Genomic DNA, 23941 nt, shown 5'->3' on the forward strand with positions numbered 1-23941 from the left:
GTGTTGTAAGTTACTGGGTCTGGCTTCAGGCAGTAATGATCTGACTACGACAGAGTGAGTATGTTTGCTCTTTAGGGGGCTTTTTTTTTCTTTATTGCAGTTTTTTATTTAATTCTGTATTGCTTTGTGGTGGTGGCAGTGGCATTTAATTTTTTCCCCTTTGATTTGGCCACTTTGTCTCTATAAATATGTTAGCACATCTACATCTGTGAGATATTGCTACTCTCATTTGTAACGCAAAGTGTAAAAAAGCACAGCGTGGCCAAAAACAAATCTATTAAACTTGAGGACATAATAAAAAGAATGAAAATGTTCCTGAAGAAGATGATGCTTCCTCCTATGAGCACAGGGATGCTTCTCCAGGCCTGCCTAATAGACATGAGTTCCTTGCATTAAATATACTGCTCACTCTGCTTCAATTGTTCATAAAGCTTTTGAAGTCTAAAGTTAAGAGGCACATACTTAAAGGTTCTGATGACAACACACACCTTCCCTCTAGTGTCTGCACCCAGCTGCTGCTGCCCACTTCTATACCTATATACCTATACCTAACAGTCACCCTCTGCTGACTCTACCATAGCTAGGTATCACCTAGGATGTCCTTAGAAGATAACTTACACAGGAGAACATCAGATCTCAAGGTTACAGAAACAAGAGACAGCCCAGAGGCTCACACACACCAAAGACACAGGCTAGTTCCCTAGGGAAATCATGGGCCCCTTACTATATAGATGATGAAGTAGGCTGCTGAGGTGCAGGGTCCAGTTGACCTTGTGAGAATTCAGCAGGGCAGGCTTATCGTGGAGACTCTTCATCCACATTTCTAGAGCATCTAAAGATGGAAACAACGCATTTAAATTTGGCCACTCAAACCTGAGCCACAGGTTTAATACTTTTTGTTGTTGTTGTTTTTGTTGGGTTTTTCCAGACAGAGATTTCCTGGCTGTCTTGAAACTCACTTTGCAGACTAGGCTGGCCTTGAACTTACAGAGATCCACACATGCCTCTGCCTCCAGAGCTGGAATTAAGGGTATGTTCCATTTAATACATCTTTAAAAAGAATTTTGAGTTACTTTTCTTGCTAATTTAGGCATTCCTATTCATTCTTCTTGTCTCATCTAACTCACTTTCAGTTACTACCTTCAAAATATAATTTATCTTGTACTCATGAAACCAAAAGTCATTTCTAAGAGCCAAAACTGGAACCAAAAACGTTGACTTAAATCAGACAGGTCTGTTTCTACTTCATAAAACCTTAAAGGTTTCACTGTGACTCAGGCCAACGGCTAACCCCCAAAGGAAATAGAACTGATAGAAAATGCTCACCATTTCAAAGGATATAATATTTGGTCTTATTCCACCTGGACATACTTGGCTCTCTGCCTCACCCTACTCAGTAGCAACCATTTGCTCTCCCATTGAACATAGAGTTCATTCAATTTAGAAACACCTTGGCTGTTATCAGATAATAACAAGCAAAAGATATGCTAGCAGAAGAGAAGCCCTCAAAAGAAGCAAGGAGCAAACTGAGCTATAAACTGACACAGAAATATTCAGTGAATAAAGCTGTGCCCAATACTCCGCCACCACTCGCCACCCCCACACCACCCTGGTCATGACCCTCTGCTTTCCTAGTGCCTCATTCACCACCACCACTCCCCTACCCCCCACCACCACCCCCCATCGCTCCCCTACCCCCCACCACCACCCCCCATCGCTCCCCTACCCCCCACCACTACCCACTACCACTACCCCCCATCGCTCCCCTACCCCCCACCACCACTACCACCACCCCTGCCCCAGCACCCAGTACCATGCACAAGGAGGGACAGGATTCACACATTTCGCTAATGGCTCTTCCTCTTTGTCTGACTTACATAATTCTAGAAGGTTCTAACTCTCCAAGTGTGAACACCCTATTTGGTTAACATCTTTCCCAAGACTATCCCACCCCTATCCCACTGTGAGCTGTCCTTATGACCCACAGTGCATTCCATCTCTTTACCTTTAATCATAATTGTAATATATTGTGTGTAAAGTTTTTCCTGATAGTTTTATCTAAGGAGAAATAGGGAAACTCCTAGAAATTAAAATTAGCTGTTACTCTTTTCTATATCCCTCAGAGCAACTGGCAATTGTACTGGGAAAAGTAAATGCTCCACAAACAGCACTTTCTCTATAAATGATTGTGTAAGTGCACAGAAATGCATAATTTCCAAAACAAAATAACAAGTTTTTCAGCTAATCAGAGCGAACAGTTTCTAAAACATAATAGTATATAAAATATATACTAATTATAGAATATTTGAAAAAAGATGCAAAGCAAAAGAAACAAAAAGTATCACATTTTGACATACTTCCATCAGATCTTTTGTCATATGTGGTTCTATAAGAGATGTTCTAAAGATCATTCTTTTATATAATACCGTCCATTTTTCTACTGTTGTATAATCACCTTCTGCAAAATTAAAATATTTTAAATGTCATTCTCCTGACTATAAAGTATTCTGAAGTATATCATTGTGTTAGCTCTTTCATTGCAATGGCAAAATGCCCAAAAAACACAATCTGTAAGGGCCAAGAAGAGTGTTCAGTGGGTAAAAGTTACTTGCTGCCAAGCCCGAAACTTTGGTATGATTCTCCAGGCCCACATTCTAGAAGGAGAGAAATAAATCATCTGACCTCCACACACGTACCAGGGCACATGTATATGCAGACACACACATACATAGACACATTGACACAGACACACAAACACACACACACACATAAATAAAAATATAATTTAACTTATAAATAGAATGGGTCAAGCAGAAGATAGACTACCAGAACTTGAGGATAAAATAGACATTCTAAAGGAAATATGCAAAGATTATGCAATTTTTTAAGCAAAGCAAAGGAATATGCATGAAATATGGAACATTATCTAAAGATCAAGTGTTTAAATAATAGAAATAGATCAGGGAAAAGAATCCCAGGTCAGTGTCAGAGAACAGATGTTTAACCAGAATGTAGAAGTATGACATATCCATACAAATATAAGAGCACAAACCCCAAACTAAACAAAACCATAAAAGAAATACCCCATGGCAAAGCATGGTTAAAATATTAAATAAACTGTACAAAGTAAAAAACATTGAAAGCTGCAAGAAAAAAATACAAATGTTATATGAAGAAAACCCAATCAGAATAACAGCTGACTTTTAGAGCAAGCTCTGAAAGCCAGAAGAGCCTGGAGCAACACATTCCAAGTTCTAACAGACCATGACTACTATACCCACCAAAACTATCTGCCATAGCTGAAAGAGAAGGAAATCTTCCATGTTACAAACGTCCTTAAATTCATACCTAACAAAAAACAAAAGAGAATTTTTAAAAGAATACTTCTGGGTGAAAAGAAGGATAACCAGAGCCAAGAATCCGAAGAAGAAAAAAATGAAGCTATAATTTCATAAAACAAAGTTCAACTAAGAACATAAACTAACAACAACAAAAAAAAATGATTGCAATTGTCTTAGTTAGGGTTACTATTGCTATGATGAAACACCATGACGAAACCAAAACAAAACAAAAAAACTCGGGGAGAAAAAAGATTTATTCTCCTTACTTTCCCTATTGCTGTTCATCATCTAAGACAGTCAGGACCGGAGCTCAAGCAGGGCAGGGACCTGGAGGCAGGAGCAGATGCAGAGCCATGAAGGGGTGCTGCTTACTGGCATGTTCCTCATGGCTTGCTCAGGCTGCCATCTTACAGAACCCAGGACCACCACAATGGGCTGGGCCTTCTCCCATCAATCACTAAAAAAATGTCCTACAGGCTTGCCTGATCTTATGGAGGCATTTTCTCAGTTGATGTGCCCTCTTCTCCAGTGACTCTGTCCTGTGTCAAGTTAACATAAAACTACCTAGCACTGCTGTTGGCATAATGTTATTGTGTACTGTGTAAAGTTTACCCTTGTTTATTTAAATGCTAATTTTTCTATCCCAGTATCTGGTTTCAACACAGACATGGCATTGTAATGTTTATTCTAAGTATCTCCTGTACCAAGTTTATGTAAACAAGCCTGTAGGGGAGATGAACATGTTTTTGTTTTGATCGCAAGTGTGGGATGGGGAACAGACTTGTGAGATAGCAGGTGATGTTTATCCACTTAGAATTTGAACCCCTTTATGGTTGTTGCCAGATGAAAAACTCCTAGTACAGGCTCTGAGAGGAGATATATATATGAGCTGAAAAGAGGAGGCTGAGCTTTTTTGGGTCTTGGTATTGTTTGGCTGTTCATCACTCCACTTCGAGAAGCTCCTAGAGAGAAAATCACTCCAGGGAAGGCTTCAAGGCTCTGGGTTCTGGTTGCTCCAGGTTCCAGGAGCAACTTTGGTAGAATTGCTAGTCTGCTGAAATCCTGCTAACTATGCCAGGAGAACAGTTCCTAGGAACTGACACAGAAGGCTTCACTCTTGTTTTCCTTAATCTCCCTTCCCTCCTGTTTAGGGTAGTTGTGTTGTAAGGGAGGTACGCTCATTTAATAAGGTCATAATAAAGTGTAACTGTTAAGGAAACTGAGCCTACACAAGCCCATCATTTGTTTTCTGTCCTGCTAATAAGATGCCGATCAGCCAATACTGAGCAATAGAGGAAACAGAGTGGGTGTCGCGAGCAGAGAGTTTACACTCAGAATCCGGAACAAAGGAGGCAGGCCAAGAGCAAGTGGTACGATTTAGCAAGAGAGGTTTATTAGCAATACAAAGGCAACTACAACAAAAGGCAGCGGCTAAGGCTCCAAGGCCAAGCCACCAATACCATTCCATTATACTCTTAAAACTATCTTAATTCTAATAGGAGTAGCATTTAGCATCTTATAATATCAATGTTCTGGGAGCTTATACCATTAGGGTATACGACCTGATATCGCGAAGTTCTGTCGAACAGGTTCGCTGCTGCGACTTGATTCAGTTCTCGGGTTGTTTATCTGACAGCGTGTCTGTCTGCTCTGTTCGGGGAGAGCGCCCCGTCGGCTGGCCGCATTTCAGGTGATCATGGAGACAGAGAGAGAGAGAGAGAGAGAGAGAGAGAGAGAGAGAGAGAGAGAGAGAGAGAGAGAGAGAGAGAGAGAGGTGGCTGCTTCTTCTCAGGGTTTTTATACTAACTTAACCTTTCTCCTCTCTAGTTCACACATCTAGCTTTCTGCGTCACTCTTATCACTAACTTGCAGTCGTGGCTGCTCCTAGGTCAGAATTTACTACTAAGGTTTTATCTATCACTCACACATCTGGTCACACGTCAGCTTTTTGGGCTGTCAGCTATTTTCTACGCTGGGCTTTGAAACAAGCCCTGACATGTAGCTGCTTCCTACACTGGGCTTTGAAACAAGCCCTGACATGTTTATTACAGTGGGACAACCGTGTCCAGCGAGGAGAGGAGAAAGAGAGAGGAAGTAGGAGACTGAGCCACAAGGAGAAGCCAGGAAGCATCATCAGGAGAAATGAAGTGGAGCTGGGAGATTAAGCATGATGGGAAATCTGGCTGGGAGGAAGCTAGACTAGCTTAGATGTTTAGGAAGGAGTAATTATTGCTCAGTATTGTGCTCTGGGCTAATTAAATAAATCACAGTCTCCATATGTGATCACTTGGCTGAATAGCTGGCTAAAGATAAACTGCTGCTTACTAAATTTACAATTTATATCACATTAATAACCACTCTACACACAGCAATATACACATACTGTTCAGTAACAGCCTCAAGTCTCTGGTCAGAAGACACCATGTAGCTTAATGAATTAAGAAACAAAATCTAGGGGCTGGAGAGATGGCTCAGAGGTTAAGAGCACTGTCTGCTCTTCCAGAGGTCCTGAGTTCAATTCCCAGCAACCACATGGTGGCTCACAACCATCTGTAATGAGACCTGGTGCCCTCTTTGGTGTGCAAGTGTACAAACAAATAGAGCATTCATATACATTAAATAAATATATAAATCTTCTTAAAAAAGAAACAAAATCTATTTCTCTGCTGTCTATAAGAACTTTATCTCAGCTTTAAAGATAGTCTCCATCTTAGAGTGAAAGAACTACAAATGAACAGAAAAACATTTTTAAAGAAATACAGATACTATATATACTATATGGAATATATGTTTTAAATCTGTACTCCATTAAGTTGCAGAATCTAAAAAAAAAAAGGATGAATTTCTTAATTCATCCAAATCACCAAAGTCAAACCAGAAAGAAACCAACAACCTAAACAAACTAAAACAGAGGAGACTAAGCAATAATAAAAAGCCTTGCAACAACAACAAAAGATTCAGATGGATTCACAGTGGAACTCTACCAGAATTTCAAAGAAGATCAATAGCCAATACTTCTAAGTCAAAAATTATATATTTGTACATATATATATATATAGATAGATAGATAGAGAGAGAGAGAGAGAGAGAGAGAGAGAGAGATCACTCCCAAACTCATCCTATGAAGCCAATATTATTGTAATATCCAACCAGATAAAGACACAACAACAATAACAAACTATAGACAAAATGTATCTGATAAGCATAGATTTTAAAAATTCTCTATAAAATACTAGCAAAACAAGGAGAGGGACATATCAAGAATATGTTCCACCATGATCAAGTTGGATTTATTCTTGAATTACAGGGTTGGTTCAATATGAGTAAGTCAATAAATACACTAAATCATATAAATGAACCTAAAAACATAAAGCAAGTGACCTTCTCAATACATACAGAAAAAGCCTTTGACAAAATCCAGCATGTTTTCATGATAAAAGTCCTGAAGAGATGCAACTGGAGGGAACATACCTCAAAATAATAAAGGCTATGTATGACAAAGCCACAGTCAACATTATCCTAAATGGGAAAAGCTCACAGCAATTCCATAAAAATCAAGAATAAGACAGGACTTTCAACTATCCTATCCCTTCCCCTTTTCAGGATAGTACTGGAAGCACAACCTGGAGCAATAAGGCAAAAAAATGGAAATTAAATGGATACAAATAGGAAAATAAGAAGTCAAATTAGAGCTGGGCACAGTAGCTCATGCCTGTAATCCCAGCACTTTGGGAGGCAGAGGCAGGTGGATCGCTGTGAGTTTAAGGGCAGCCTGCTCTACAAAGTGAGTCCAGGACAGCCAAGGCTACACAGAGAAACCTTGTCTTGAAAGGCCAAAAAAAAAAAAAAAAAAAAAAAAAAAGATGAAGAAGTAGTCAAATTATCCCTTTTTGCAGGTAATGTGATATAATATACAAAAATTCCACCTGAAACAATGAACAAATCCAGCAAAGAGGCTGGGTACAAAATCCACTTACGAACATCAGTTGTCTTTCTATACATCAACAAGTACCCTGAGAAAGAGATTCTAGACATCCTCCCATTTACAACAGCATCAAAGAGGGGAAAATGTCTTGGGATAAACTTAATAAAGGAGGTGAGAGGCTTCTACAAGAAAGAGATTTAGAAAGTGGAAAGGAATTCTGAATGTATGGCTCAGTAGAAGCAATACCGTGAAAATGACCGTCCTACCAAAACCAACCTATGATTCATGCAATCCCAATCAAAAGACCCAGAAGATTCTTCACAGAAATAGAAAAAAATCACACAGAACCAGAAAAGACCATGGATCATCAAAGGAATCCTGACAAAAATAATAATAATAATGAAGGGATTGCCATTCCTGACTTCAATACATATTGCAGAACTATAGTAATAAAAAGCAACATGGTGCTGGCACAAAAATCAAACATGGAGACCAATAAAATAAAATAGTAGACACAAACGAGTACCCCTCTCCATCTCTTCATCCTTCTGATCCTGACAAAGAGGACAAAAACATACACTGAAGAAAGGACAGCATCTTCAACACATGGTGAGGAAAACGGATATTCACATGCAGAAGGATGAAAGTAGACCCATATCTGATGCCCTGAGCAAAAGTGAACTCCATGCGGATCAAGGACCTCCATTTGAAACCTGAACTGCTAAGACAGCTACAAAAAAGGGTAGGCAGTGCCCTACAGAGTGGAGGCATAGAAAAGAAATCTCTCCATTTTCTCAGGAATTAAAACCAAAAGCTGATAAGTGGGACCTCATGAAACTAAAATGTTTTTGTATGGCTAAGAAAACAATCAAGTAAAGATGAAATCCACAGAATAGGAGAGAAACTTTGCCGGGTATACATCTAACGGAAGATTAATATCCAGAATATACAAAGTGTCTTAGTTATGGTTCTATTACTGTGATGAAACACCATTACCAAAAGCAACTCGGAGAGGAAAGGGTTTATTTGGCTTACACTTGCACATCACTGTTCATCACTGAAGGCAGTCAGACAGGATCTCAAATAGGACAGGAACCTGAAGGCAGGAGCTGATGCAGAGGCCATGGAGAGGTTCTGTCTACTGCCTTGTTCCTCATTCCTTCATCAGTCTGTTTTCTTACTGAACCCAAGACCACCAGCCCAAAGATGGCACCATCCACAATGGGTTGAACTCTCCCCTATCAACCACTAATTTAAAATGTGTTGATTTTTTTGTTGTTGTTTTTTGTTTGTTTGTTTTGTTTTTCAAAGACAGGGTTTCTCTATGTTATCTTGGCTGTCCTGGACTCGGCTTTGTAGACCAGGCTGGCCTCGAACTCACAGCAATCGGCCTGCCTCTGCTGGGATTAGAGCTGTGCACCACCACGCCTGGCTAATATTCTGGGTCTTATGGAGGCTTATTCTCAATTGATGTTCCTCCTTTTGGATAATTTTAGCCTGTGTCAAGTTAGTATAAAACTAGGCCACACAACTAACTTTGCTCTAACTTGACTAGGGAAGAACAAGGGCACAGTCACAATATGAAAAAAAGCAAAACCTAATTCTAACTGTATAAATAACTCAATGTCCAACATCTGGGTTGCTCATAATCCTCTGGGCTCCTCCAAGAGACTTGAGTGGCTTCTCTGGCTCTTCCCTCTGCAGTGCACAAAGCTTGTCTTCTAAGTTCCCACTGGCTCCACACCCGCACTGTTGTTTTTGGTGGTCATTCCATGGTACTGTCATCTCCAAAATGCTGCAATCTTCTGCTTCAATAGGGCTACATTTTCACCAATAGCCTCTCCTAGGTTCTCTCCAAGGACTCCAATGCTGGCACACAGCACCAAGCCTCAGTTGCTCTCCATGACCCCATAAGACCTTCAAAACGAGCACCAGCTGGGTGACTCTTACCCAATACCGAGTTCATCTGCCAACACAAGGTACAACTTTGGCCACCACTGCAACACAGCTTCTGTGTGCTGACTCTCAGGAAACACTTCCCAGAAGGTTTCTCCTCAGTGATGCTGGTCTCTTCTTATTTTTCAGCCCCAGCCGACCAGCATCCATTGTTACAGAAAAGCAAAATTTTTACTTTATGGTTCTGACCTCTTTTTAAACACAGCTCCAGCTGACCAGATAGCACAGATTCTTTACACAACTGTCCTGGTAGAGTCTCTGCTTCCCTCTGAAACTTTACAAACCAGGCCTCCATCGTCCGCACTGCTCTCGGCATTCTTATCTTCCAAGCTCCCACAGAACAGCTCACTGAGCTCTCAACACTCAGTGAATTTCTACCCTAAGTCCTGAAGTCCTTTCACAATCCTCCAAAAAGTTAACATGGTCAGGTCAATCACAGCAATGCCCCACTTCTGATACCAATTCGCCCTAGTTAGGGTCACTATTGCTATAATGAAGAGCCATGACCAATAGCAACTTGGAAAGGAAAGGTTTTATTTCACTCACAGTTAACAAAACAGTTTATTGTGAAAAGCAATGAGGGCAGAAACTCAATAAAGAAAGAAACCTAGAGACAGCAGCTGACGCAGAGACCATGAAGGAGTGCTGCTTACTGGCTTGCTCTTCATGGTTTGATGAACCTGCTTTTTATGGAACTCAGGACCATCAGCACAGGGATGGCACTACCCACCATGAGTTGGACTCTCCCCCATTAACACTATTATGAAATTCCCGAGAGCCTGATCTGATGGAGGAATGTTCTCAATGTGAAAGGTTCCCTTCTTTTGAATAACTCTAGCTTATGTCAAGTTGACATAGAACTAGCCATCACACAAAGTACAAAAAAAAAAAAAAAGACCTAATTTAAAAATTGCCTAGGTATCTAAACAAAGTTTTCAATCGAAGAGATAAAAAAGCTAAGAAATACCTAAAAAATGCTCATAATCCTTAGAAATTCAAATTTAAACGACTTTGAGACATTATCTTACCCCACTCAGAATGGCTAAGATCAACAAAACAACTGATCACAAATGCCAGCAAGGTTGTAAAGAAAGCAGAGCCCTCATTCACTGTTGGTGGGAATGCAAATTTATGCAGCAACTCTGGAAATCATTATGGAGGATCCTTAAAAAAATAATAATAAACTAAACTAAAAGTAAATCTACCATATCACTCAGCTATTCCACTCCTTGGCAAATACCCAAAGGTATCCTACTCCACAGATACTTGCTTAGTCATGTTAATTACCAACCTATTCAGAATAGTCAGAAGATGGAAACAACAATCTAAATGTCCTTCAATAGACGGATAATGAAAACAAACATACTACATGTACACAATGGAATATTATTCAGGTATGAAGAAAAGTGATACCATGAAATTTTCAGGTAAATGGATGAATTCATTTTTAATCATGTGTATGTATGTGCATTTGTATAAATATGTCAAGGACTTACAGAGGCCAGAGATATTTGACCCCCTAGTGCTACAAGCAGTTGTTAGCCACCTGACATGTGTGCTGGGAATAAAACTCTGATCATCTGTGAGAGTAATAATGCATTCTTAACTACTAAGCCATCTCTCTAGCCCCACAAAATGACCTGTTAACTGTTCAAAACAAACAAAAAACAAGCCAAATAGTTCCAACATGCAATGGCACAGAATAAACATTCTTGTTACAAAAGTGGAATGGAGGACATCAAACTAAATGGAGAGAAACTTAAATCCATTCCACTGAAACCAGAGACAAGACAAGGCTGTCCACTCTCTCCGTAGCTCTTCAATATAGTACTTGAAGTCCTAGCTAGAGCAATAAGAAAACTAAAGGAGATCAAGGGGATACAAATTGGCTATAGGCTTGCTGTATGTTTAGGTTTTTAACATAAATGGGTGTTGGATTTTGTCAAGTTCTTTTTCAGCATCTAAGGAGATGATCAAGTGGTTTTTTTCTTGCAGTTTGTTTATATGGTGGATTATATTGATGGATTTCTATATACTGAACCACCCCTGCATGCCTGGGATGAAGCCTACTTGGTCATGGTGAATGATATTTTTTATGTGCTCTTGGATTCAGTTTGTGGATATCTTATTGAGTATTTGCTTGTAAGAGAAATTGGTCTGAAATTCTGTCTTTGTAGAGTCTTTCTGTAGTTCAGCTATCAAGGTGACTGTAGCCTCTGGGCCCAGGGGGATCTACAGACACTGATGTACCAACCAAGGACCATGTACGGAGAGGACCTAGACCCTCTGCTCAGATGTATTGGATAGGTAGCACAGTCTCCATGTGAGCCCCATAATATGGGGAGTAGGGCTGCCTCTGACACGGACCCTGTTGCCCACTCATTGATCACTTCCCCCTGGTGGGGTGGCCATGCCAGCCACAGAGGAAGAGGATGCTGCAGTCCAGATGAGACTTGATAGTATGGGGTCAGATGTAGGGGAGAAGGGCTCCTCTTTTCTGAGGACTAGGGGAAAGGGGGAGGGAGAAGAGGAAGGGAGGGTAGAACTGGGAGGAGACAAGGGATGGGGCTACAATCAGGATGTAAAGTGAATAAATTAAAAATAAACAAATTTATTTTTTGAAGGTAAGGAATGGAGGCACAACAAAGAAAGACTGAACCAAATTGAAAAATCCCAGAAGCGCAAACCTCAAATCCTCCAGCTGCATTTCTAGCATCTGGGGCTTTTGGTGGCATCACCTGGGCTTCAACAGTGTTCAGTAGCACTGCTCCTACAACCTTACCACCTTCACACCCGTGTCACTTTCACAGCTTCTAAGTAAGATTCAAGGAAATGGTTTCCTGGGTTCTCCTTGTAGGAAATCCAACTGTCACACACAACGGCTTTCCGAAACCTTGGTGCAAGCCTCCATGACTCTTTCTGGTTTATCTGCAAACCCTGATCCTTATGGGTGATGCTGCCATGTTCTGGTGCCTGCTGCATTGTAGTTTGTTGCCCTTCTCTTACAGTTGCAGTGACCTCTACAAGTGTATCTTGGAGGCTGAACCTAGGGAATTGTTTTCAAAAAGAGAGTCCTTCCGCTGTATTCTTGGTTTAAGCTGTCTCCTTTCAAATAAATTTACATTTCACAAAGTGGAGCCTTTAATGGGCAGGGCCTATGTCCCAGTGCAAAGTGTGGGGGCTCCCATAGGTGTGCTGCTTTCTTTACTGTCACTGACTTTATAAACTCCTTTCCTTGGCAAAAGAACGTATATTTTTTCACATACTTCTGTTCCACTAGATATTTTTGCTCACTGCAAACCTGGATAAGAACACTAACTGTAGGTAAACCACAGCTTGGATGCTATGCTGTCTTCAAAATTCCTCTACCCACCAACCCGGTCTATTATTTTTTCGGTTTTGGTTATTTCAGCCTCACTCGGGTTTCCAAGGTGCTGGCAGAAGGCACCATCTTCTATTCCATAATGTAGCATGAACACACCACACCAGTTCTCAACAGAGGCTTTCCCCTCTGAAATCCCACTGTTCACCTTTCTCTTGATAGTCTGATCTCTTCAGCTCCCCACTCCCCCCCCCCCAGAATAATCTGTTAGATTTGGTGTGCAAGGTTCAAGGCTTCTCTAGCCTGTAGCTCCAAACTCTTCACATTTCTCCTGCTAATCAGTTCAAGGCCTCTGAACCATGTGCTCAGATTTATCACAGCTTCAAAGGCTAAGCCTTCACGTCAGGGAAGCCCTAGTGTCAGAACCGAAGTCACACTGCATCTGTATTCAGGAAGCAGAGAACGATGAACGCTGGTGCTCAGCTTGCTTTCTTCTCTACACTCAGTCTGTACGGTTCCAACCCATGGGCAGGTGCCACCACGGCAGGAACTCCCTCACAAGCCTCCCTAGAGACTTGCCTCCTAGGTGGTGCTAGGTCCTATCAAACCGACAGCATTGAGGATCTCTACAATGGGCGGGGCAGCGGCAGTGGTAGGATTGAGGCCAGCCTGATCTACAGAGTGAGTTCCAGAACAGCCAGAGCTTCACAGAGAAGTCCTGCCTTGAATAAACAAAGCACATTAAAAAAGAAAAAGGATTACAGCAACTTAGAGAAAGAACTTCTTCCTAAGGAGTTGGTACATGAGGTGTGAGGTACAGTCCCTAACAGTGGGGGTATTGTGGCAGTCTGAGTGTTATTTACTAAAACAGCCAACCTAAGTGGCATAAGCACACACATATAGAAGAATAAATCCTTGTTTTCATGGACACATACTAAATAAATGTAATCTTCAAAAAATCTTTGGTATGCTATTAGTAAAATTAAGATAGAACTCTTTTTATAATCCTATGAAGGTTAAAAAAAACTCCTACTCATTTTACTTTGTAATCCAACCACTAGGTGGAAGTAGAGGCTCGTGATCCTAATGTTGTGGACGAGCCTTTCCCCAAAGCAGCAGAATTTAGAAATTTGTAAGATCTTCCAAGAAGGGAAAGATATTTACTTCAAGTATTCAAAATACAAATAGCCAAATCACTATGAATGTAACATTTATATAATTCCTAATTGTTTTGTGGTTCTTCCTGCTGTATGTAGTTTATTTTATTTGTGTGTAATAATATAAATGTATATGTTTAAAAAAGAAACATAATAAATAAATAAATAAATAAATAAATAAATAAATAAATATCTCTTGCACCCCAAAGCTACTTAATCAGCATCTTTGGTAGAGGAACTTAGTAATATACTTTCCTAAGTCCTTTGGGTTATTCTCTGAAATTAAGAACCATAACACATATCTGTATTTCTCACTAGTTTGTTGCCTTGGCAGAGAGAAGAGTCAAAAGAAAATTCACACATAGTAACAACTGTAATGTACTGACAATTGGTAACTACTATGACTGCTATACTAAATGACATATAAACACATATATAGGGTTATTATAATTCTTATAAAAATCTATGAGACACTTATTTGTAATTCTTTTTTGAATTTCAACTTGGGCCATTAGTGACCTACTAAACTAATATACACTGCTACCATACAGACAAGACCTGGACAGTCCACCCCACTGTTCCCGGGTTAGAAGTATCTGCATGTCAGCCTCTGGATCAGAAGTTACTTCCCATAGCGCCCTTAGATAAACTCGTCAATTGGCCATGGCTTCTTTCTGCCATAAGGCTTCCTCACATGTACCAGCTGCTACTGTGAAATAACCCTGCCATGTAAGTGAAAGCTTTCTACTTGGATAAAGTTGTGTGTGTGTGTGTGTGTTTTTTAAGGGAACATATTTTTGTTTTCTTCTGTTTGTAGGCCACCACTTGGGCGTAGTGGTGTATGCCTTTAATCCCAGCACTGAGGAGGCAGAGGTGGATCTCTGTGAGTTCAAGGACAGCCTGGTCAACAAGGACAGCCAGGGTGACACAGAGAAACCCTGTCTCAAAACAAAACAAAAACAAACAAACAAAACCACAACAACAAGGCCTTAAGCATGATAAGCAAGCCCCCTACCATGGAGTACACCCCCTGCTTCTGAAAGGTGCTATGTGCTATGGACTCTGCCTTTGTACTTAATTTTAAGTGTGAAATGACAAAGATTTGTCAAATATATACTCATCTAAGCTTAGTGATGAATGCACCATTATATTATAGTTACAAACTGTTTGCTAATAATAAGTTATATTTAATTTACATATAAGAAGGTTAAATACAAATTTTTTCAATGAATTACTTGACACGGGTATATGCTTATGAATCTATTTAATTATTCAAACTGCTAGAGAATATGTATTTTGGATTACAAATTGTATTTGATTCAGCTGTAACACAGGAGATTCCCCTAAGAATTTCAGACAAATTTCTGTCAAAAAAAAAATCTAATGCCAAGTCTATGTGTTCTATCAAAATATATTTTTTCATTTGTGCATCAAATCATATCACTGTCAGCAACCTTGTTTCATAAGTATTAGTAAATAGTTCCAAAGTGTGTCCTTTATAACTCCTAGTGGATCTACTCAACCGCCCTGTGTCTGTGGTTCGTGTTCTCTGCACAGTGGGAGATTAGAGAAAGAACAGTACAGAATATGCGAAAGCTCCAGCTCTCCACAGCAAAGTAGGAGAGAAAAGGGGCTGAGTTTAATAATGCCTCTTGATTTTCACTCTTGAAATTTTAGCTTCTCTCCTTGGTGATGAGTTTAAACACTAGGCAATGAACTCTTAAAAATACATGTTTGGGCAAGCATGCGGATTGAATACTTAGAATTGAGAAAAAAATTATTTAATAGTGGCAGCAATACTGATATTCTAACCATTGAAAGGGAATGTTAGTCTTATACCATCTAATAATAAATCCTGGTTTCAAATTCATTAGCAGTAAGTATAACTCCTGGGTCCAAATGGAGAGCCTCTAATGACAGAGCTGCATAGGGAGCAGTGACTCAGACTAGTCAGGGTAGCAAGAATCAGGGGTCAAGGCTGATTCCACCATTTTGGTCTCACCATGATACATAAGCGGGACCATGGTAGTATAGCACTTGTTTCTGTCATACGTGTAGCATGTCTCTGGAACTGCACTGTCTTCGTTGCAGATATTGCTCTGTGTGGCAGTAACAATCTGATCACCCAGCTCCACTTCCACAGGATCACATTTCTTACAGCTGAAAAAAATATATACGCGTGAGAAATCCCCCAATAGAGCCAGGCGTGGTGGCACGCAAGTGTAATCCCAGCACTCGGGAAGCAGACGCAGGTGGGTCTCCGTGAGTTCAAGGCTACCCTGGTCTACAAAACCAGTCCAGGATAGCCAAGGCTACACAGAGAAACCCTATCTCAGAAAAAAAAAGTCCCCCAGGAAATGTTATGAGCCACTACAAATGTTTATCTAAAGCCTGTTAGTTCTTGCGGCTCTACTCTACAATAAATGATTATTCTTTCCAGACATAATATATGCACAACAAGGAATACCTTATAAAATTAATCTTTCATGTATAAAACGTAGATGAAAGTAAGCAATATAATTAGTGATATGATGATACAACCATCTTACCTATATGGTACAGCAGCTTCCACCGTGTTAGTTTATCCCTACCTGTATATTTGTTTCAATGAATTCAGTTTTAGTGACAAAGGAATATATACACATATTAATATATAGATATACATGTACAAAGATATATATTTAGAGCAAATATCTCACTATGTTGCTGGCCTGGAACCATCAGTCCTCCTGTTCCTACATCATCCTCTTGAGGGAAGATTTTTAGGACTTTTGGTTTGGTTTTTCAAGACAGTGTTTCTCTACGTAACTCTGATTGTCCTGGAACTCACTCTGTAGACCAGGCTAGCCTCAAACTCAAAGCTCTTCATGCCTCTGACTCTCGAGTACTGGGATTAAAGGTGTGCACAATCATGCCCAGTGAGAGGGCTTTTTTCCTAGGTTTTTTGACAGGCTCTCTCTGTGTAATAGCCCTGGCTGTCCTGGACTCACTTTGTAGACCAGGCTGGCCACAAACTCACAGAGATCTCCTGCCTCTGCCTCCCAAATGCTGGGATCAAAGGTGTGTACAACCATGCTGAGTGAGAGAATTTTTATTTAACTGTTTAACATTGGATTCTATCACCTCCAAAGAAACACATGCACACTAAAAGGTAAATACTACTTATTTAGATGCTGAGATAAATTAGCCTCTCCTGTATAAATGAAAATAATTTCTTCTTTAAAATAAATTTATCACAATAAATTAATTAAATAATTAATTAATTTTTTGCTACTGTTTTTCTGTGACCAAGTTTTATGATGTTTGGTACTGATCATTAATCTAAGTCAGTGGATTCAAAAGGTCAGACATTTCTCAATGCTTATACCCCAATGTACTGTCAGAAATATCATTATTAATAAAGTTAATTAAAGCTTATTAACTTCAGCATACATAAGTATAAAGGAAAATCTTACATGTCTGACAAATGGTACACAAATTTCGTTCTCAGTGGAGAATTGGGATCCGAAATATTCTCCCTGTTGTTCAGAGGGACACTAAAAAGAGAGAAAAAAACAGTAAAATAATTAAATACAAATTCAATTGTAAACCATTACTCGGGTTTCACAATAATTTGTTATATTTTAAATATAAGTTTCTTGCCTATAGACTACTTTCTTTCCTAGGCTATATACAGATACCTGTGTGATGTGTAGCAGGTGCTTGTGGAATGAACAGGCAAAAAGATATTATCTGTAATTTTACAGATGTATACATGATAAATTATAAATTATTTATTATTTATCTTATGTGTATAGGTGGTTTGTCTGCATATGTCTGTGTTCCCCATACTCATCCAATTCCTCTGGAAAGTGTTTTATTTGTTGGGGGATTGTCTGTTTTGTTTGGGGGTGAGTTTTATTGTGTTTTCCTTTTGTTCTTTTGTCTTGGAGTATTGTTTGGCTTAGTTTTCATTTGTTTGAGTATTGAGAAGGTGTTTAATATAATTCGTGTTTACTTCAAACACACTTTGTAGCAAAGGATGACCTTGAACTCCTGATTCTTCTGTCTCCATCTCCCAAATGCTGAGACTCCTCCTGTGTGGACTATATATATAAGTTATATTATACTCCCAGTACTAGCCCCCAATGCTAGCTATTCACTAAATAAAGAGTTTTTGAATGAATAAATGTATCTATTCTTTGATTTTATTATAAAGGTCCTTATGATATAAAAGATTTTAGCATTTATTATATATACATATATATTTATGTATGTATGTTATGGTGAGTGTGTTCATGTGACAGCACATATGTGAAGGTCAGAGGGTAAGCTGTTGGAGTTAGTCCTCTCCTTCTACAAAGCAGTGTCCTAGAGATCAAATGCAAGTTGTTGGGCTTGGCAGCAAACACCATTATGCACTGAGCCATCTTGTTAACTCCAGAAAAGGTTTTAAATAATAGCAGTGACAGGGAGATAAACATTTATAAGGTTCTATTGTGAGCCAAAATAGTGTTCTTGTATAAATTAGTATATTATATAGTCAGAGTCCCAAATATGTGTGTGTGTGCGCGCACACACACACACAATTGTCCTTTTTTACAGCTCAGGAATAAGGCTCAAATTAGGTAACTTCCATAAAGCCACCCATTACAGTAAGTGAAAGAGTCGGGAACGATGCCATAATGACATAGCACTGGCAATATCCTTTCAGAAAAAAAAAATCAGGAAATATCAATACACATCAAGAAAAGTGTCATAAAGTAACTAAATTATTTGATTCCAGTAAATATACAAGTAAGAGATTAATTAGAAAATCATGGAAGCCTATTTAAACAATTGTTCCCCTGGAGATTCAAACATAAGCGGTTCTTCAATATGGTTTATGTGCAATATCCTGGACTAGCTCCCTCTAACTGCATGTCTCTGCAAGAAGCCACAACTTCCAAGAATTCCATGGGCAGGATCTGATGAAAACCTTCGTCTTCGACGTTTATAAAAAATTCCCTCAGCTTGTTAACAAAAGTCAACTTCATTTAAATCATGATCCAATCTCATTAAAGGTGCTACACATCAAAAGTGGGCTAAAGACACTACATTTAAACAAGACAGCTGCTTTCAAAACCCATGCCTCTATTGGGAGCTGTTTCAGAAAACCTACCATGGGACTCAAGGACTAAATTTAGACACACAAACTGAGGAAGAGTTAGCTAAGATGAAAGGGGTGACAGAAAGCTTTTGTGAACAGAGACCCAGTAGATGTAAAAGCAGGGAAGGTAGCAAGCACTGAATGTGGGGGAATAAAGACATGCCAGGACACCTGGTTTGTTTTTTTGTTTTAACACAAAGGAGATAGAGTAAGCAGTCTTGTGCTAAGCTTTATAGGGAGGTAAGGCACAGTAATATGTACTGTAACAATACTGCAGAATGCAATGCAGAATGCAGAATGCAAACCAAGAGTGTTCTATCAGGACAGTGATATAGTTATCAAACACATAGTTAGTGAAGTACATAAAAGTCTTGTTAAAATATGTGACAGGCAGCCAGGCTGTGGTGGCCCATGCCTTTAACCTTAGCACTTGGGAGGCAGAGGCAAGTGGATCTCCGTGAGTTCAAGGTCAGCCTGGACTACAGAGCGAGTTCCAGGACAGCTGTTACACAGAGAAACTCTGTCTTGAAAACCAAAACAAAAACAAAAACAAAAAAACAAAAAAACAAAAAACAAAAAAAACCAGATATTCTCATTTTTCAAAAAAAAAAATAACCCTATAAAGTAGGCTCCATTTTTTCTTCTATTTAAAGATGAAAACTTTAGGTTTGCAGTGGACAAATAATTTGATTATTTTTAAAAGTACACAGTTGCAAACTGATGTAGCCAGATCTTGAAACGAATTTTTAAAACATCATATTTTTCCAATTGATAGCTCGAATTGACTGCTGTGTTCTTTTCTTACAAGAGGTATTAGGTTGGAGAAAACTATTAAGGTGGGAGTATTTAGCCAGAAAAACTTGTTATTGATTGGAGCAAGTAAAAATCTTATTTCTCAAGTATTATCAGTATTCTTGCCATTCATTAAGCGCTACCAAGTAAGCCAGGTGTGGTGGTACACACCTTTAATCCCAGCACTTGGGAGGCAGAGGCAGGTGGATTGCTGTGAGTTCGAGGCCAGCCTGGTCTACAAAGCAAGTCCAGGACAGCCAAGGCTACACAGAGAGACTCTGTTTTGGGGGAAAAAATGAATGAAATAAATAACTCTGAGTCCAATTTATGAGTGAAAAGCCAAGTCATCAATCCGACTTAGTCTGTCTTTATGAAGACAATGTTAAACTCTCAATAGTCAATAACCACAGAACAAGAGTGGAGCATTTACTGTTATCTGAAGTTGCAGTTCAAGCTGATTAGAATAACTGAAAGTTCTGATTCAAAGTGAAATCACTGCACGTAAACTGACACGCTGGTGACTAAGTAGGAGCCTCCGGTTCCCTTTGTGTCTGCTCTCAACTTCTGTAAAATTGCCCCAGCTTATTAGCAGAATGCAACTTCATTTAAGCCATGACCCGATTTCATTACAGGTGCTACATATGAAAAGCGGGCTGCAGACACTACATTTAAACATGGCAGTGCTTGCAAGGTCCCTGCCTGCTACAGAGAGCTGTTTCAGAAACCCCTGCATGGTCGCCTTTAAAAAGAAAAGAAAGCCTGATAACAAAAAGTACCCACTTATAACAGAGAAGAGAAAAGAAATGTGAATGCCACATACACAATTCGGATATTTCTCTCCACAATGTCCTCATTAGGGTCCTCGCTGGAACGGATGATCCTGGAAGTAACTCGGGTACACATGCATTTGTTGTCAGCAAGAACGGTCTTTTTACCATCACCTTGGGTTTGAAAGGTAAAATATATCATAAGAAAGGAAAACAAAGGACTATGTTTCCTTGGTAGTGTGACATAGACCTGCACTTGGAAAATTCAGGAGGGAGGACAGGAAATTCAAGGCCTGCCTGGGCTGCCTGGTAAATTCCAGGACAGCCTGAATTACATGAAGGGACATTGTCTCTCTTTAAAAAAAAAAAAAAAAGAGTGTATACACATTAAGATGAGTTAATATGGCTTTTTTAACCTGAAGATGTCAGACAAATGTAGCCCAGGCTAGCCTGAAAGTCACTAAGCAGTTGTGGCTTCCACCTCCTGAGTGCTGAGGCTACAGGTGTGTGACAACACACCTCGACCAAAAACTTTAATTTTTATTGTTTATCAGCCCCAGTCTTTCTATGTGTTTTATTTTCTAATCTAAAAGAGCAAGGAACATCTAAATAAAATCTAAACAGTATTTTCTTTTTCTTCACTGGAAAAACTAAAGAAAATCTAGGCTGAAAGAATTCTGACATATCTAATGCTTCTAATTTTTTTGCGATGTCACCTAATAAAATCAGTGATAAACACTAAAATAAAAGATAAAACATAAAGCTAGACTATTCCTCGGCCAAAGCAATCACCTGAAAGTAAACAATCTGAAGCTTCAGCCTTTATAACCCAACTGCAAACACTGAGCTCTTCTGGAACTCTCATTTCTTCTTGTAATAAATTGTTTCCTTGAAGCTGTATTGGAAGAAGCATCTTTTCAAGACTATGTTATTGTGTAAGACTTAATATTCTCCACCGAAACATTCCTAAATTATCTATATTGTTTTTCATAATAATAATCACAGTACACAGACTCCACCAAAAAAATCACAAGAGCTATATGAGTATTCGTTAGAAGAACTCTCTTAAAGGAAAGAGTTATATTTATGTAAAGTACTCCCTGAAAAGTTTTGTTCCAAAGACAATTTAGAAAACATTATGAGGTATGAGTTCAATTTAATGTGAAATGTCACTATAGAGAAAAATTAATAAATGCATAGGTATGTATTAAAGCTTTAACTCACGGGTTGGTGGTGGCGCACGCCTTTAATCCCAGTGCTTGGGAGGCAGAAGCAGGTGGGTCTCTGTGAGTTTGAGGCCAGCCTGGTCTACAAAAGGAGTCCAGGACAGCCAAGGCTACAAAGAGAAACCCTGTCTCAAAAAAAAAAACAAAAACAAAAACAAAAAGCTAGTCCAGGACAGTGGAGGCTACACAAAGAAACCCTGTCTCAAAAACAAAAAACAAAAAACAAAACAAAACAAAACAAACAAAAAAAAAACACTTTAACTCCAAAAGTCAGTATCCGCTGTTTGATCTGTGTATCAGACAAAGAGAGACTGTAAGTGTTGCAAAGGATAAACAAAGAAAATTCTGATTATCTGATGTTGAATCAGTAACAGTTAACATAAGAGTCAGCAATAGTGTTATCTAATAGGTCTACTTTAATAATAATGATGCGCAATATTCCTTTTCCCATAACTTCAGGTAAGTAAGCAACCTTTAAAATTCCCCTCTGTGAGTTTCATGAAGAATTAGTACATACAGTCAGACCATAAGGGCTAAGGGATCGGAACAGATAGCATTCTACTTGGAGACTAGTTATTCCTGAGGTTAGCTCCCAAAGCAGAGAAAATTTAACTGCTATATTTCCATAACAACTGTTATATTTTAAAATCATTGTTATTGTACTTGTAATTATTTAAAAACAATATGTTAGTATGCTATTATTCATAAATTCTTAATAAACCATCTAATACGACTGTGCATAGTGCTGGGGAAGAAATATCAGTGAAGATTTAAGATAATGAGATAGGGCTTATTAATGCTCGAAAAAGAGTAAAAGAATTCAAATGGTGTTCTATTACTTATGTCTGTATCCATACCACTTAAATACTTTTCTCAATGAAATGTATATGAGCACATAATATCTGATCAAAATTACACATTAAGAGTCAAGAAAATGACTTCAGTAGTAAGTATTAAATTGGAAATAGCCATACTCACTCAGGAGGCAGAGGCAGGCAGGTCTCTGTGAGTTAGAGGCCGGCCTGGTCTACAAAGTGAGTCCAGAGTCCAGGATAGCCAAGATAACATAGAGAAACCCTGTCTCAAAAAACCAAAAAAAGAAAAAAAGAAAAAAAAGAAAGAAAGAAAATAGCTACATGGTCAAACTGGCCAGGTTGTACCTATCGCTTGCTACAGTGTGAACCTGGGTAAGTTATTTCATCTCAGTGTCAAGCATTTTAACTTGTTGAAAATAATAATAGAAGTATGAAGAAATGAGTATTGTGAAAATTAAGTGGAATACCAATGGTAAAGGCTGTTAGCATAACACCAAAACACACAGGTCAATAGTGATATCTGGCCAGCTGTAATGGCACATACCTGTAATTCCCACACTGGGGAGGCTGTGGCAGAGTAATCTGAAGTCTGAGGCCAGCCTGGTCTTCACAGTGAGATCCTGTCTCAAAAAATAGGAGGCAAAGAATAGCTATTTTATATATAGCTACATCTGTTTCATATAGACATGCTTATAGATATATAAACATGCTTGTAGCGTAAGTATTTACATGTATATATACATATATGTGCTTTGTTGCTAGTATTTTATATTTAAAATATTATTTCCAAAATGTGCTTTTCATGTTATTAATAAAATATAAGATGATCACTCTTAATTACATTTCTGTTTCAAAATAAGAATATACTTCTCTAATCAGAATACGTCCCTTGATACAGTTGTCTCAAGATGAAAAACAAAATATCAGAAGTACACACATCACGGATAACACTAATCATCTTTAAAGGGTTATAATGTAAGGGAGTTGATTCTGTTTCTCTAGGCAAATAAAATTAAAAAAACATTCTATATCATAATTACCATAGTTGTTACTTCACTTCTCTAGAATACATAGAGACCCAAGGAGAGGGCTATTGATGTTTAAAGTTATGCATGGAAATGTATAAGTGTGGCTACCTATAGCTACCCCAAAATATTTGCTTTCTTATGCTCTAGGCTGAAGTAGCCAAACAGAAGAGAAAAAAGAACAAACAATGCAATGAGCCTTGTCCGTGTATATACTACTGCCTAAGAAGGTTAGGATAAATTTAAGTCTTCAGAACTAAAACACCTATCTGTTCTATCTTTTCCCTTTTATATGGCTTTCTTGTTTAGGGACCACCTACCTGTTACAAGGACAGCCTTAACAAAAACGGCCAGGACTCCCCAGAGAAGCAAGTGAGTCTTCATCTTGTCTTCACTTTTGAAACACTGAAGCCAAACGCCAGGGCCAAGGTGTATGTGTCTATAAGGAGTGTGCAAATGACGCTGCTTCTGCTTTCTTAAAATAACA

General features: G+C 38.9%; 2 protein-coding genes across 4 annotated transcripts in view; both read right to left on the reverse strand.

The window, feature by feature from the left end:
- LOC311584117 (uncharacterized protein) overlaps window positions 1–3456 on the reverse strand; it is a 34999-nt gene extending 31543 nt beyond the window's left edge. The window contains exons 1-2 of one of the 3 annotated variants that reach the window (XM_084758207.1): window positions 3282–3456; window positions 725–832 (exon numbers count right to left, since the gene is read on the reverse strand). In XM_084758207.1, the coding sequence (XP_084614333.1) occupies window positions 725–832; window positions 3282–3297 (124 nt within the window). In that variant the 5' untranslated portion in view covers window positions 3298–3456. Of the gene's footprint in view, window positions 1–724; window positions 834–3281 lie in introns of those variants that run through there. The other 2 variants (XR_014774784.1, XR_014774785.1) reach the window with 2 other exon arrangements.
- An 11492-nt stretch (window positions 3457–14948) lies between these two features.
- Window positions 14949–23914, reverse strand: JCHAIN (joining chain of multimeric IgA and IgM). Its single transcript, XM_084758205.1, has 4 exons — window positions 23775–23914; window positions 20442–20562; window positions 17157–17237; window positions 14949–15861 (listed from the first exon to the last, which is right to left on the reverse strand). Exons 1-4 carry the CDS (start codon window positions 23836–23838, stop codon window positions 15648–15650), a joined length of 480 nt encoding a protein of 159 aa, XP_084614331.1. The 5' UTR covers window positions 23839–23914; the 3' UTR covers window positions 14949–15647.
- Window positions 23915–23941: the final 27 nt, after the last annotated feature.

Source organism: Acomys minous (assembly GCF_964271855.1).
Source record: "Acomys minous genome assembly, chromosome: 15".
In the NCBI taxonomy this organism is placed as follows: domain Eukaryota; kingdom Metazoa; phylum Chordata; class Mammalia; order Rodentia; family Muridae; genus Acomys; species Acomys minous.